General features: G+C 46.7%; 1 protein-coding gene across 1 annotated transcript in view; it reads right to left on the reverse strand.

The window, feature by feature from the left end:
* LOC118382292 (collagen alpha-1(XI) chain-like) overlaps window positions 1-16977 on the reverse strand; it is a 232488-nt gene that overhangs the window by 197162 nt on the left and 18349 nt on the right. The window contains 3 exon segments of the mRNA XM_052498236.1: window positions 4529-4750; window positions 5863-5973; window positions 12690-12815. Coding sequence (XP_052354196.1) covers window positions 4529-4750; window positions 5863-5973; window positions 12690-12815 — 459 coding nt within the window.

Genomic DNA, 16977 nt, shown 5'->3' on the forward strand with positions numbered 1-16977 from the left:
GTAGGATTCAAGCATGGTGTGTGCTGGTGACCACAGTAGGATTCAAGCATGGTGTGTGCTGGTGACCACAGTAGGATTCAAGCATGGTGTGTGCTGGTGACCACAGTAGGATTCAAGCATGGTGTGTGCTGGTGACCACAGTAGGATTCAAGCATGGTGTGTGCTGGTGAATGCAGTAGGATTCAAGCATGGTGTGTGCTGGTGACCACAGTAGGATTCAAGCAGAGCTGGTGAACGCAGTAGGATTCAAGCATGGTGTGAGCTGGTGAACGCAGTAGGATTCAAGCATGGTGTGAGCTGGTGAACGCAGTAGGATTCAAGCATGGTGTGAGCTGGTGAACGCAGTAGGATTCAAGCATGGTGTGAGCTGGTGAACGCAGTAGGATTCAAGCATGGTGTGTGCTGGTGAACGCAGTAGGATTCAAGCAGGGTGTGTGCTGGTGAACGCAGTAGGTTTCAAGCAGGGTGTGTGCTGGTGAACGCAGTAGGATTCAAGCAGGGTGTGTGCTGGTGAACGCAGTAGGATTCAAGCAGAGCTGGTGAACGCAGTAGGATTCAAGCATGGTGTGAGCTGGTGAACGCAGTAGGATTCAAGCATGGTGTGAGCTGGTGAACGCAGTAGGATTCAAGCATGGTGTGAGCTGGTGAACGCAGTAGGATTCAAGCATGGTGTGAGCTGGTGAACGCAGTAGGATTCAAGCATGGTGTGAGCTGGTGAACGCAGTAGGATTCAAGCATGGTGTGAGCTGGTGAACGCAGTAGGATTCAAGCATGGTGTGAGCTGGTGAACGCAGTAGGATTCAAGCAGGGTGTGTGCTGGTGAACGCAGTAGGATTCAAGCAGGGTGTGTGCTGGTGAACGCAGTAGGTTTCAAGCAGGGTGTGAGCTGGTGAACACAGTAGGATTCAAGCAGGGTGTGTGCTGGTGAACGCAGTAGGATTCAAGCAGGGTGTGTGCTGGTGAACGCAGTAGGATTCAAGCAGGGTGTGTGCTGGTGAACGCAGTAGGACACAAGCAGGGTGTGAGCTGCTGAACGCAGTAGGATTCAAGCATGGTGTGTGCTGGTGAACGCAGTCGGATTCAAGCAGAGCTGGTGAACGCAGTAAGATTCAAGCATGGTGTGAGCTAGTGAACGCAGTAGGATACAAGCAGGGTGTGTGCTGGTGAACGCAGTAGGATTCAAGCATGGTGTGTGCTGGTGACCACAGTAGGATTCAAGCATGGTGTGTGCTGGTGACCACAGTAGGATTCAAGCATGGTGTGTGCTGGTGAACGCAGTAGGATTCAAGCATGGTGTGTGCTGGTGAACGCAGTAGGATTCAAGCAGGGTGTGTGCTGGTGAACGCAGTAGGATTCAAGCATGGTGTGTGCTGGTGAACGCAGTAGGATTCAAGCAGGGTGTGTGCTGGTGAACGCAGTAGGATTCAAGCAGAGCTGGTGAACGCAGTAGGATTCAAGCATGGTGTGAGCTGGTGAACGCAGTAGGATTCAAGCATGGTGTGAGCTGGTGAACGCAGTAGGATTCAAGCATGGTGTGAGCTGGTGAACGCAGTAGGATTCAAGCATGGTGTGAGCTGGTGAACGCAGTAGGATTCAAGCAGGGTGTGTGCTGGTGAATGCAGTAGGATTCAAGCAGGGTGTGTGCTGGTGAACGCAGTAGGTTTCAAGCAGGGTGTGTGCTGGTGAACGCAGTAGGATTCAAGCAGAGCTGGTGAACGCAGTAGGATTCAAGCATGGTGTGAGCTGGTGAACGCAGTAGGATTCAAGCATGGTGTGAGCTGGTGAACGCAGTAGGATTCAAGCATGGTGTGAGCTGGTGAACGCAGTAGGATTCAAGCATGGTGTGAGCTGGTGAACGCAGTAGGATTCAAGCATGGTGTGAGCTGGTGAACGCAGTAGGATTCAAGCATGGTGTGAGCTGGTGAACGCAGTAGGATTCAAGCAGGGTGTGTGCTGGTGAACTCAGTAGGATTCAAGCAGGGTGTGTGCTGGTGAACGCAGTAGGTTTCAAGCAGGGTGTGAGCTGGTGAACACAGTAGGATTCAAGCAGGGTGTGTGCTGGTGAACGCAGTAGGATTCAAGCAGGGTGTGTGCTGGTGAACGCAGTAGGATTCAAGCAGGGTGTGTGCTGGTGAACGCAGTAGGACACAAGCAGGGTGTGAGCTGCTGAACGCAGTAGGATTCAAGCATGGTGTGTGCTGGTGAACGCAGTCGGATTCAAGCAGAGCTGGTGAACGCAGTAAGATTCAAGCATGGTGTGAGCTAGTGAACGCAGTAGGATACAAGCAGTGTGTGTGTGTGTGTGTGTGTGTGTGTGTGTGTGTGTGTGTGTGTGTGTGTGTGTGTGTAGGAGATGGGTGGTGGTTATAGGATGGTGCTGGGTGGTGGTTAAAGGATGAAGCTGGGTGGTGGTTATATGATGGAGCTGGGTGGTGGTTATAGGATGGAGCTGGGTGGTGGTTATAGGATGGTGCTGGGTGGTGGTTATAGGATGGTGCTGGGTGGTGGTTATATGATGGAGCTGGGTGGTGGTTATAGGATGGAGCTGGGTGGTGGTTATAGGATGGAGCTGGGTGGTGGTTATATGATGGAGCTGGGTGGTGGTTATATGATGGAGCTGGGTGGTGGTTATATGATGGAGCTGGGTGGTGGTTATATGATGGAACTGGGTGGTGGTTATAGGATGGTGCTGGGTGGTGGTTATAGGATGGAGCTGGGTGGTGGTTATATGATGGAGCAGGGAGGTGGTTATAGGATGAAGCTGGGTGGTGGTTATATGATGGAGCTGGGTGGTGGTTATAAGATGGTGCTGGGTGGTGGTTATAGGATGAAGCTGGGTGGTGGTTATAGGATGAAGCTGGGTGGTGGTTATATGATGGAGCTGGGTGGTGGTTATAGGATGGTGCTGGTTATAGGATGGAGCTGGGTGGTGGTTATAGGATGGAGATGGGTGGTGGTTATATGATGGTGCTGGGTGGTGGTTATAGGATGGAGATGGGTGGTGGTTATATGATGGAGATGGGTGGTCGTTATATGATGGTGCTGGGTGGTGGTTATAGGATGGAGATGGGTGGTGGTTATAGGATGGAGCTGGGTGGTGGTTATAGGATGGAGCTGGGTGGTGGTTATATGATGGAGCTGGGTGGTGGTTATAGGATGGTGCTGGGTGGTGGTTATAGGATGAAGCTGGGTGGTGGTTATAGGATGGAGATGGGTGGTGGTTATATGATGGTGCTGGGTGGTGGTTATAGGATGGAGATGGGTGGTGGTTATATGATGGTGCTGGGTGGTGGTTATATGATGGTGCTGGGTGGTGGTTATAGGATGGAGATGGGTGGTGGTTATAGGATGGAGCTGGGTGGTGGTTATAGGATGGAGCTGGGTGGTGGTTATATGATGGAGCTGGGTGGTGGTTATAGGATGGAGCTGGGTGGTGGTTATAGGATGGTGCTGGGTGGTGGTTATAGGATGAAGCTGGGTGGTGGTTATAGGATGAAGCTGGGTGGTGGTTATAGGATGGTGCTGGGTGGTGGTTATAGGATGGAGCTGGGTGGTGGTTATATGATGGAGCTGGGTGGTGGTTATAGGATGGAGCTGGGTGGTGGTTATAGGATGGAGCTGGGTGGTGGTTATAGGATGGAGCTGGGAGGTGTAAAATAAGTAGAGAGAGGGAGATGTAGAGTTGTAGTAGTGCTGGATCTGAGTTTGTGTTAGTGTGTACGTGTACATACGTGTTCACGCCTGACCTCCATATAGAGGACAGAAACACATTCACAGACTGAAAAGTGGGGTGGATGTTTCAAACTAAGACAGGCTCCACAAACACAGCATGACAATGACAGACAACCTCCCCAAGACAGACAACCTCCCCAAGACAGACAACCTCCCCAAGACAGACAAACTCCCCAAGACAGACAAACTCTCCGAGACAGACAAACTCTCCGAGACAGACAACCTCCCCGAGACAGACAACCTCCCCGAGACAGACAACCTCCCCGAGACAGACAAACTCCCCGAGACAGACAAACTCCCCGAGACAGACAAACTCCCCGAGACAGACAAACTCCCCGAGACAGACAAACTCCCCGAGACAGACAAACTCCCCGAGACAGACAAACTCCCCGAGACAGACAAACTCCCCGAGACAGACAACCTCCCCGAGACAGACAAACTCCCCAGACAGACAAACTCCCCAAGACAGACAAACTCCCCAAGACAGACAAACTCCCCAAGACAGACAGACTCCCCAAGACAGACAAACTCACCAAGAAAGACAAACTCCCCATGGCAAGGTAGACTCCCCACGGCAAGGTAGACTCCCCATGCCAAGACAGACTCCCCATGCCAAGACAAGACAAAAACTAGAGCAACAATGTATCTGAGGTGAGAGACTGTACGCCGGAGTGGGACTCCACGACCCTGGTTCATACACACACCCCTCGGTCAGTTCATACACACACCCCTCGGTCAGTTCATACACACACCCCTTGGTCAGTCTAAGTTCGGAGGAAAGGGGTGCCATACTTACGGCAGTCTGGGCGAGTTCCTCCGTTTCCGCGGGAACCCCCAGCCCCACCTCTTCTTCGGCGGTACCAGTGGGGTTAGGTAGCTCATTGCCATTCTCATCATACACCCCGTACTCATACTGCTTATTGTCCAACTCGCCCCCTAGGTCATACTCCTTAAAGTCATACTCGTCCACTCCGGGGTCCACACTGTCCAGGCCAGCCTCGGGGGCGGCGGGGGGCTCCTGACCCAGATGAGCAACGGAGGAAACAGGGTTGTTAGTCGAGCGGTTGGGGCATAGGTAGCTAGAGCAGGCTACAGTCTATGTAATGTTATACAGCTTTAGCCTTACCAGGTCAAAATTAATCTGGCATTGTGACACGTGGTGAACGCTATGGCAACGTGGTAACACCTTATTCAAGTTGTTTGTTGGTGAGATATTGATACAACTTCACGAGTGTGTAATTATAGCTATTGTTTCATTTCACTGCATGTCTGTAAGTTGTTATGTTGGAGACTGGTCTCTTACAGTGAAGCAAACTGTAAACTATTGTCTGTGACTCTGTGTAATATTTATCTAACTGTGTTATGCTACATATACAGTGAGGGGAAAAAGTATTTGATCCCTTGCTGATTTTGTACGTTTGCCCAGTGACAAAGAAATGATCAATCAATTTTAATGGTAGGTTTATTTGAACAGTGAGAGACAGAATAACAATTGATGGCTTCTGTGGACAGGTGTCTTTTATACAGGTAACAAACAGAGATTAGGAGCACTCCCTTTAAGAGTGTGCTCCTAATCTCAGCTCGTTACCTGTATAAAAGACACCTGGGAGCCAGAAATCTTTCTGATTGAGAGGGGGTCAAATACTTTTTTCCCTCATTAAAATGCAAATCAAATTTATAACATTTTTGATGTGTGTTTTTCTGGATGGTTTTGTTGTTATTCTGTCTCTAACTGTTCAAATGTCATGTCACCATTAACATCTGCTAACCATGTGTATGTGACCAATAACATCTGCTAACCATGTGTATGTGACCAATAACATCTGCTAACCATGTATATGTGACCAATAACATTTGATTTGATTTTATGGGTGGGGGTTGAAAGTAAACATCAACAGCAGAAATTGCTTTCAACCTGAGACACAAACCTGAACAAACCTGAACGCTGGCATCCGCCACATGTGAGAGCAGAGGGCGGGCCGTATAGCGACAATAAGATTACAAGTTTGATTGACACATCAAGACATACAGTAAACGGTAGACCACAAAGAGTTGTGAAAGGGGGATTCGGCACAAAGGGTACAGACACCACAGGACAAAACAAGCATCTTTCTTCAGTGTTTTGTTTACCTGTGGGTCACTACCCGCCTCATACTCGTCTGTTGGAACAGTCTCTGTCTCTCCTTCTACTTCAGAATAATCATAAAACTCACTGTAATCTAAGTCATCGGTAGTAGTGTACTGGAGGGGGAGAGGGAGAAATGTTAGCGTTAGCATTAGGATAACAGAGAAAAATCTATTTCTCTGCAAAAACAAAAGGTGATATAAACATAACCTGTACTGTACTGTACATATTATGAATTAAAACCTGCCTGAAAATAACACTCATTAGATTTGCATTATCCAATAACAAAAGATGAATAATCTTGTACAATGTAATTAGAATGTCATATTGTATAAGTCGTCAAAGTATTGTCTCCAACGACATGCTGTGTAGCTTGACTGTCAACGAAAAATGCATAGCTAACGCTTGTTTATAAAACTGATGTGTAGCTGCACAGTACATGACAATACTTTCTTACTATAGGAATATCATTAATCAGTGATATCTTAAAGGTAGACTCAGCGAAATGACGTTGCCACGAGCCGCACCGGAGATATTGAGATGAGTGAGATCGAAGGTGCATGGGTTCTGTTCACACTGTTACAGCCTGATAGCCAGGGGACCAAAAACAGTAAAGAAGTTGAGCCTCGTGCTTCAACACTCTTCGTTGTCGTGGACATTGACCCACTATGCTGTTTACTATCTGCATCTTTGTGATATCGCTGAGTCTACTTTTAAACAACACAACTATAAAGCAAAGTAATGGGTTAAGCCTCAGTTGGCCATAACACTCTAAACATGAAAATAAATACTAAGACCAGCACTGATCGAGTCCATGTAGAGCTACAGTTTTATAAACAGGTGGGGGTGTTTTAAAAGATCATACAAAGCTGAGCTGTACATCAGGGAAAGCTATGAGAAGTACCAGCTGCATGGAGTAAAGCTGAGGGTTGGTAGTGGAACCTGGCACTCATAGCAATGGTTTTGATTTATATCCTACAGCACTTACATCTGAAGCAGACTAGATGAATGACTGAATTGGGGCGGCAGGGTAGCCTAGTGGTTAGAGCGTTGGACTAGTAACCGGAAGGTTGCAAGTTCAAACCCCCAAACCCCCAAGCTGACAAGGCACAAATCTGTCGTTCTGCCCCTGAACAGGCAGTTCACCCAATGTTCCTAGGCTGTCATTGAAAATAAGAACTTGTTCTTAACTGACTTGCCTGGTTGAATAAAGGAGAAAAAAAAAATGTGTACCTTCCTGCTGGATTTGCTTACCTGTGGTTTATATGTGGTTTATACGTGGTTTATACGTGGTTTATACGTGGTTTATACGTGGTTTATACGTGGTTTATACGTGGTTTATACGTGGTTTATATGTGGTTTATATGTAAATCCTCTTTCCACTGCCCTCTGAGTCAATAGATTGTGTTTTATTCAGTCTACTGGGGATAATGAGAGTCAGCCATTCACACATACACCTCCTCAGGGTAACCACACATATAAACCACGTATAAACCACGTACGTATAAACCACGTATAAACCACGTATAAACCACGTATAAACCACGTATAAACCACATAAACTTATATGTGGTTTATATGTGGTTTATACGTGGTTTATACGTGTGGTTACCCTGAGGAGGTGTATGTGTGAATGGCTGACTCTCATTATCCCCAGTAGACTGAATAAAACACAATCTATTGACTCAGAGGGCAGTGGAAAGAGGATTTACTATGAACGTTATCAATACAATTCTATCCAGATGTTTAACTGACTATTCAATGATGATCTATGCAAAATGTAGAGTAAACTGTGTATACCCGAATTTATATTTTACATTGTTAACTACTTTTTTTAAACAAAACAGTTAGAGAGTTTTAACTTGACTGTTTGATATGGGTTAGAGATTCAGAGATGAATCATTGTTAGACCCAGTCCAGCTGCTGAGCTGATAATGGGACCAAGGAGAGAGAGAGAGAGAGAGAGAGAGAGAGAGAGAGAGAGAGAGAGAGAGAGAGAGAGAGAGAGAGAGAGAGAGAGAGATAGAGAGAGAGAGAGAGAGAGAGAGAGAGAGAGAGAGAGAGAGAGAGAGAATCCCATCCAGGCAACTCAGCAGATTTACATCCTGACACTGCTCTGGCAAGGCACCAAGAGCAAGGCACTCTGGGTAAGGACTGGAGCTTCCAGGAGAGTGGGGGCATTAATATCTCTCTACAGTAGACTGTTAGAGGTCTCTCTCCTCCAAGATACATTCATATCTATCTACAGTAGACTGTTAGAGGTGTCTGCCCTCTTGTGGTCTAACCTATAGTTCAGTTGTGTGTTTAAAGTTTTTTAATAATGGGTGTATTTTTGTTTTAATAGGTGTTGTTCTGTTTTAATGGGTGTTGTTCTGTTTTAATGGGTGTTGTTCTGTTTTAATGGGTGTTGTTCTGTTTTAATGGGTGTTGTTCTGTTTTAATGGGTGTTGTTCTGTTTTAATGGGTGTTGTTCTGTTTTAATGGGTGTTGTTCTGTTTTAATGGGTGTTGTTCTGTTTTAATGGGTGTTGTTCTGTTTTAATGGGTGTTGTTCTGTTTTAATGGGTGTTGTTCTGTTTTAATGGGTGTAGTTCTGTTTTACTGGGTGTAGTTCTGTTTTACTGGGTGTTCTGTTTTAATGGGTGTAGTTCTGTTTTAATGGGTGTAGTTCTGTTTTAATAGGTGTTGTTCTGTTTTAATGGGTGTTGTTCTGTTTTAATGGGTGTTGTTCTGTTTTAATGGGTGTTGTTCTGTTTTAATGGATGTTGTTCTGTTTTAATGGATGTTGTTCTGTTTTAATGGATGTTGTTCTGTTTTAATGGATGTTGTTCTGTTTTAATAGGTGTTGTTCTGTTTTAATGGGTGTTGTTCTGTTTTAATGGGTGTTGTTCTGTTTTACAGGGTGTTGTTCTGTTTTAATGGGTGTTGTTCTGTTTTAATGGGTGTTGTTCTGTTTTAATGGGTGTTGTTCTGTTTTAATGGGTGTTGTTCTGTTTTAATGGGTTTATTTCTGTTTTAATGGGTATTGTTCTGTTTTAATAGGTTTTGTTCTGTTCTAATAGGTGTTGTTCTGTTTTAATAGGTGTTGTTCTGTTTTAATGGGTGTTGTTCTGTTCTAATAGGTGTTGTTCTGTTTTAATGGGTGTTGTTCTGTTTTAATGGGTGTTATTCTGTTTTAATGGGTGTTGTTCTGTTTTAATGGGTGTTGTTCTGTTTTAATGGGTGTTGTTCTGTTTTACTGGGTGTTGTTCTGTTTTAATGGGTGTTGTTCTGTTTTAATGGGTGTTGTTCTGTTTTAATAGGTGTTGTTCTGTTCTAATGGGTGTTGTTCTGTTTTAATGGGTGTTGTTCTGTTTTAATGGGTGTTGTTCTGTTTTAATGGGTGTTGTTCTGTTTTAATGGGTGTCGTTCTGTTCTAATAGGTGTTGTTCTGTTTTAATGGATGTATAAATGAGTCATAATAACAGAAAACCCTGCTGCTCTCATGATAAGAATGATTTAGTGCATTTTGTTGTCACATCATACTAAACTCAGCAAAAAAAGAAACGTCAATTTTTCTGGACCATGTCTTTCAAAGATAATTCATAAAAATCCAAATAACTTCGCAGATCTTCATTGTAAAGGGTAAACACTGTTTATCATGCTTGTTCAATGAAACATAAACAATTAATGAACATGCACCTGTGGAACGGTCGCTAAGACACTAACAGTTTACAGACGGTAGGCAATTAAGGTCACAGTTATGAAAACGTAGGACACTAAAGAGGCATTTCTACTCACTCTGAAAAACACCAAAAGAAAGGTGCCCAGGGTCCCTGCTCATCTGCGTGAACGTTCCTTAGGCATGCTGCAAGGAGGCATGAGGACTGCAGATGTGGCCAGGGCAATACATTGCAATGTCCGTACTGTGAGATGCCTAAGACAGGGCTACAGGGAGACAGGACGGACAGCTGATCGTCCTCACAGAGGCAGACCACGTGTAACAACACCTGCACAGGATCGGGACATCCGAACATCACATCTGCGGGACAGGTACAGGATGGCAACAACAACTGCCTGAGTTACACCAGGAACGCACATTCCCTCCATCAGTGCTCAGACTGTCTGCAATAGGCTGAGAGAGGGTGGACTGAGGGCTTGTAGGCCTGTTGTAAGGCAGGTCCTCACCAGATATCACCGGCAACAGCGTTGCCTATGGGCACAAATCCACCGTCACTGGACCAGACAGGACTGGCAAAAAGTGCTCTTCACTGATGAGTCGCGATTGTCTCACAAGGGGAATGAGCTTTACACCGAGGCCTGTACTCTGGAGGGGGATCAATTTGGAGCTGGAGGGTCTGTCATGGTCTGGGGCGGTGTGTCACAGCATCATCGGACTGAGCTTGTTGTCATTGCAGGCAATCTTAACGCTGTGCGTTACAGGGAAGACATCCTCCTCCCTCATGTGGTACCCTTCCTGCAGGCTCTTCCTGACATGACCCTTCAGCATGACAAAGCCACACTGCTCGTTCTGTGCGTGAATTCCTGCAATACAGGAATGTCAGTGTTCTGCCATGGTCTGCGAAGAGCCCGGATCTCAATCACATTGAGCACGTCTGGGACCTGTTGGATCGGAGGGTGAGGGCCAGGGCCAATCCCCCCAGAAATATCTGGGAACTTGCAGGTGGCTTGGTGAAAAAGTGGGGTAACATCTCACAGCAAGAACTGGCAAATCTAGTGAGGTCCATGAGGAGGAGATGCACTGCAGTGCTTAATGCAGCTGGTGGCCACACCAGATACTGACTGTTACTTATGATTTTAACCCCCCTTTGTTCAGGGACACATTAATCAAGTTCTGTTAGTCACATGTCTGTGGAACTTGTTCAGTGAGAGGACGTTTATTCTTTTGCTGAGTTCATACAGTTTAATCTGTGGAAAACACAGATGTCAGATGTATGACTTTACAGAACAGTGCTCAGGCACGTGGTTGGCTGAGTGTTTTGTTATGATTCTGAAACATAACACTGCGTACGGTCTGGCTTCTGTTCAATTGGCGGATCTGTGAAACGTATTAGCGAACAAGAGAACTATTCTCTCCAAATTGGACACAGCCTGGAATTTAAAGATTTTCCACTGTGATGTAATTCCCCGTTACGAAGCAACAAAAGAAAAGGTGAATAACATTGAAGAGTAAATACCTAAAGAGTGTTCTGAAGAGATCATCAGAAGTCTTACTGAGTTACTGGATGACCAACAGGAGCAACGAGACTCCAATGACCATACTTCTTCTTCTTCTGCTAATGTTAAAGGTAGTAAACACCATGTATATACCTCTAGCGATGCTGAAATACACACCTCCCTCTAGCGATGCTGAAATTACACACCTCCCTCTAGCGATGCTGAAATACACACCTCCCTCTAGCGATGCTGAAATACATACCTCCCTCTAGCGATGCTGAAATCACACACCTCCCTCTAGCGATGCTGAAATACACACACCTCCCTCTAGCGATGCTGAAATACACACCTCCCTCTAGCGATGCTGAAATACACACCTCCCTCTAGCGATGCTGAAATACACACCTCCCTCTAGCGATGCTGAAATACACACCTCCCTCTAATGATGTTGAAATACACACCTCCCTCTAGTGATGCTGAAATACACACCTCCCTCTAGTGATGCTGAAATACACACCTCCCTCTAGCGATGCTGAAATACACACCTCCCTCTAGCGATGCTGAAATACACACCTCCCTCTAGCGATGCTGAAATACACACCTCCCTCTAGCGATGTTTAAATACACACCTCCCTCTAGCGATGCTGAAATACACACCTCCCTCTAGCGATGCTGAAATACACACCTCCCTCTAATGATGTTGAAATACACACCTCCCTCTAGTGATGCTGAAATACACACCTCCCTCTAGCGATGCTGAAATACACACCTCCCTCTAGCGATGCTGAAATACACACCTCCCTCTAGCGATGTTGAAATACACACCTCCCTCTAGCGATGCTGAAATACACAACTCTCTCTCTAATGATGATCTAAGACACACCTCTCTCTTTAATGATGATCTAAGACACACCCCTCTCTCTAATGATGTTCTAAGACACACCTCCCTCTAATGATGATCTAAAGACACACCCCTCTCTCTAATGATGTTCTAAGACACACCTCTCCCTCTACTGATGATCTAAGACACACCCCTCCCTCTACTGATGATCTAAGACACACCCCTCTCTCTAATGATGCTCTAAGACACACCCCTCCCTCTACTGATGATCTAAGACACACCCCTCTCTCTAATGATGTTCTAAGACACACCCCTCTCTCTAATGATGTTTTAAGACACACCCCTCCCTCTAATGATGCTCTAAGACACACCCCTCCCTCTAATGATGATCTAAGACACACCCCTCTCTCTTATGATGTTCTAAGACACACCCCTCCCTCTAATGAGGATCTAAGACACACCCCTCTCTCTAATGATGTTCTAAGACACACCCCTCCCTCTACTGATGATCTAAGACACAGCCCTCTCTCTAATGATGCTCTAAGACACACCCCTCTCTCTAATGATGCTCTAAGACACACCCCTCTCTCTAATGATGTTCTAAGACACACCCCTCCCTCTAATGATGTTCTAAGACACACCCCTCTCTCTAATGATGTTCTAAGAGAGATGACTGACTTTATATGTCCTGTGTGTCTGGGATCTATGATTTGGGACATAACGACTATCCCTCAAGAGCTGGCACTGCCAGAATGGGTCTTGGTCCAGTCACTTACACTGGGGGCCAGTTGGTCCCCCCATGTAGGGGGGACCCACTGGCCCTCGAAATACTGACCTGATCTTTAGGCTGCTGGGCCTGTAAGGAGTGGCCGTGGGGAGTTTCACAGTCGGGGCTGTAGTGTTCACAGTAGTCATAAGCTGCTGTAGGATCGGACACAATCAGCAGCTGCTGGATGTCACCCTGCGGAAAGGAAACAAAGAAGGATTAGTTGTGGGGAAAATCCTGTTTATCTCTGACCCTTCCTATAGCTAAGAGTTAGCAGATAGACACAGTATGATATTGTATGTACCGATGTTAAAAATCTAACATGAACATTTAAAAAGGTTAAATAATATGTTTAACTTTACTCACAAATTTGATGACTATTGATCTCTGTAATAAAGCAAAAAGCTAACTATCATCAGATCATATTCACAGGAAATGAGGTGATAGCGGGAAGAAGATAGACAGAACATCAACCCCATATGTCAGATAACATGCGATCAGCCTCTAAAAGAGACAAAGTGTTTTCTCAGACTTCTCATGCTGGCACTGGTAGTAAGGGAAAGGGAATCGGATTCTAGCCTACTCATTAAACAGCTTGACACATCACCACAGGACACTCATCCACAGGACATTCATCCACAGGACATACAGCCATATCACATTCATCCACAGGACATTTACCCACAGGACATTCATCCACAGGACATTTACCCACAGGACATTCATCCACAGGACATACATCCATAACACATTCATCCATGGGACATTCATCCACAGGACATACATCCATAACACATTCATCCACAGGACATTTACCCACAGGACATTCATCCACAGGACATTCATCCACAGGACATACATCCATAACACATTCATCCACAGGACATTTACCCACAGGACATTCATCCACAGGACATTCATCCACTGGACATACATCCATAACACATTCATCCACAGGACATTTACCCACAGGACATTCATCCACAGGACATTCATCCACTGGACATACATCCATAACACATTCATCCACAGGACATTTACCCACAGGACATTCATCCACAGGACATACATCCATAACACATTCATCCACAGGACATTCATCCATGGGACATTCAAGCACAGGACACACGTCCACAGGACACAGAGAAAAATCAAGTTTAGACACTGGCTGAGTAAGTACATTATTATTCATACCACGGGGGTTTACCAAGCCAGGCAGCAAAATCAAACAAACATGTACCATCAGGAAGGCAAACAGAAGAAAACACCTGGAAATCATGTGTGCTGTCTGAGCAGCGGGAAGAGCAAAGGCAGCCAAACATGGATGGATGTGCAGTATTGACAATCTACAGCACAGCAAGCTGGAGGACGATCACCGAATCAACCTGAGATTATAAAATTGTCAGCAGAGATTGTGAGGCACTGCACTGTTGTGACAGGAAATAAGAACAAAAGGCAATGCAGATCTCATTAAACCTGCTCCTGAACACCAATTAACCTGCTCCTGAACACCAATTAACCTGCTCCTGAACACCAATTAACCTGCTCCTGAACACCAATTAACCTGCTCCTAAACACCAATTAACCTGCTCCTGAACACCAATTAACCTGCTCCTGAACACCAATTAAAACTGCTCCTGAAAACCAATTAAATATGCTCCTGAAAACCAATTAAATATGCTCCTGAAAACCAATTAAACCTGCTTCCTGAACACCAATTAAACCTGCTTCCTGAACACCAATTAAACCTGCTTCCTGAACACCAATTAAACCTGCTTCCTGAACACCAATTAACCTGCTTCCTGAACACCAATTAACCTGCTCCTGAACACCAATTAACCTGCTCCTGAACACCAATTAACCTGCTCCTGAACACCAATTAACCTGCTCCTGAACACCAATTAACCTGCTCCTGAACACCAATTAACCTGCTCCTGAACACCAATTAACCTGCTCCTGAACACCAATTAACCTGCTCCTAAACACCAATTAACCTGCTCCTGAACACCAATTAACCTGCTCCTGAACACCAATTAACCTGCTCCTGAACACCAATTAACCTGCTCCTGAACACCAATTAACCTGCTCCTGAACACCAATTAACCTGCTCCTGAACACCAATTAAATCTGCTCCTGAAAACCAATTAAACCTGCTTCCTGAACACCAATTAAACCTGCTTCCTGAACACCAATTAAACCTGCTTCCTGAACACCAATTAAACCTGCTTCCTGAACACCAATTAAACCTGCTTCCTGAACAACAATTAAACCTGCTTCCTGAACACCAATTAAACCTGCTCCTAAATGGGCGATGAAATCCAACTGGTATTGGTAGAGATAATAACTTCTGAAACAGTTTGGGTTTTCGGGTTGAGGTGGGAGGAGGTAGTATACTCCGGGATACTTTGAGGGTACTCAATGTGAGTTAAATCAGGTGCACCTTTTAATTTTGTTATCCCCTTTTCCCTCCCCAATTTCATGGTATCCAATTGGTAGTTAGTCTTGTCCCATCGCTGCAACTTCCCGTACGGACTCGGGAGAGGCAAAGGTCGAGAGCCACGCGTCCTCCAACATGACCCTGCCAAGCGCCGTACTGCTTCTTGACACACTGCTCACTTAAACCGGAAGCCAGCCGCACCAATGTGTCAGAGGAAACAACTTACACCTGGCGACCGTGCCATCTTGCATGCAGCCACAGGAATTTCTAGGGACAAGGACATCCCGGATGGCCAAACCCTCCCCTAACCCGGACAGCGCTGGGCCAAACCCTCCCCTAACCCGACAACGCTGGGCCAAACCCTCCCCTAACCCGGACAGCGCTGGGCCAAACCCTCCCCTAACCCGGACAGCGCTGGGCCAAACCCTCCCCTAACCCGGACAGCGCTGGGCCAAACCCTCCCCTAACCCGACAACGCTGGGCCAAACCCTCCATCAGTATAACCAGCCCTCTCTCTCTCTCTCTCTCTCTCAAAACATCCAAGGGACCACCTACTGCCTAAACCAATGTAAATACCACCCCAGAGCAAAAAACAAATATTATTATAAGCCATGTTTTAAGTTGATTACCTGCAAACTGGACATCAGCATTGAAGCTGTGTGCCAAGGAGTCTGGAGGGGTGGGGTGGAGGGATGGAGTGGTGTGAGGGGTGGTGTGAGGGGATGGTGGTGGGTGGAGTGGTGGGGGATGGGGTGGGGTGGAGGGATGGAGTGGTGGGGATTGGGGGAGATGGTAGGGGGTGAGGGGGTGGAGGGATGGAGGGGTGGGGGGTGGGGTGAAGAAATGTGGGGGTGGGGTGTGAGGTGTGGGGGTGGAGGGATGGAGGGGTTAGGGGGTTGAAGGCTGTCTGTACACAAACACGGACCAGAGACAGAGACCCCAAGTCCAGACTGAGGACAGACAGACAGACACAGGGCAAGACACAATGACCCCAAGTCCAGACTGGGGACAGACAGAATGACAGACAGATACAGGGCAAGAGCCAGAGACACCAAGTCCCGGTCCAGACTGGGGACAGACAGAATGACAGACAGACACAGGACCAGAGACGTCTGACCCCCTGACGCTCCAAACACCCTGACGCTCCAAACACCCTGACACACTGACGCTCCAAACACACTGATGCTCCAAAACACCCTGACACACTGATGCTCCAAACACCCTGACCCCTGACGCTCCAAACACCCTGACGCTCCAAACACCCTGACCCCCTGACGCTCCAAACACACTGATGCTCCAAACACCCTGACACACTGACGCTCCAAACACACTGACATACTGACGCTCCAAACACCCTGACACACTGACGCTCCAAACACCCTGATGCTCCAAGCACCCTGACACACTGACGCTCCAAACACCCTGGCACACTGACGCTCCAAACACCCTGGCACACTGACGCTCCAAACACCCTGACCCCCTGACGCTCCAAACACCCTGATGCTCCAAACACCCTGACACCCTGACGCTCCAAACACACTGACGCTCCAAACACCCTGACACCCTGACGCTCCAAACACACTGACGCTCCAAACACCCTGACACACTGACGCTCCAAACACACTGACGCTCCAAACACCCTGACACCCTGACGCTCCAAACACACTGACGCTCCAAACACCCTGACACACTGACGCTCCAAACACCCTGACACACTGAAGCTCCAAACACCCTGACACACTGACGCTCCAAACACCCTGGCACACTGACGCTCCAAACACCCTGACACACTGACGCTCCAAACACCCTGACGCTCCAAACACACTGACGCTCCAAACACCCTGACGCTCCAAACACCCTGACACACTGACGCTCCAAACACCCTGACCCCCTGACGCTCCAAACACACTGACGCTCCAA

The sequence above is a fragment of the Oncorhynchus keta genome, chromosome 4, assembly GCF_023373465.1.
Source record: "Oncorhynchus keta strain PuntledgeMale-10-30-2019 chromosome 4, Oket_V2, whole genome shotgun sequence".
Lineage (NCBI taxonomy): Eukaryota > Metazoa > Chordata > Actinopteri > Salmoniformes > Salmonidae > Oncorhynchus > Oncorhynchus keta.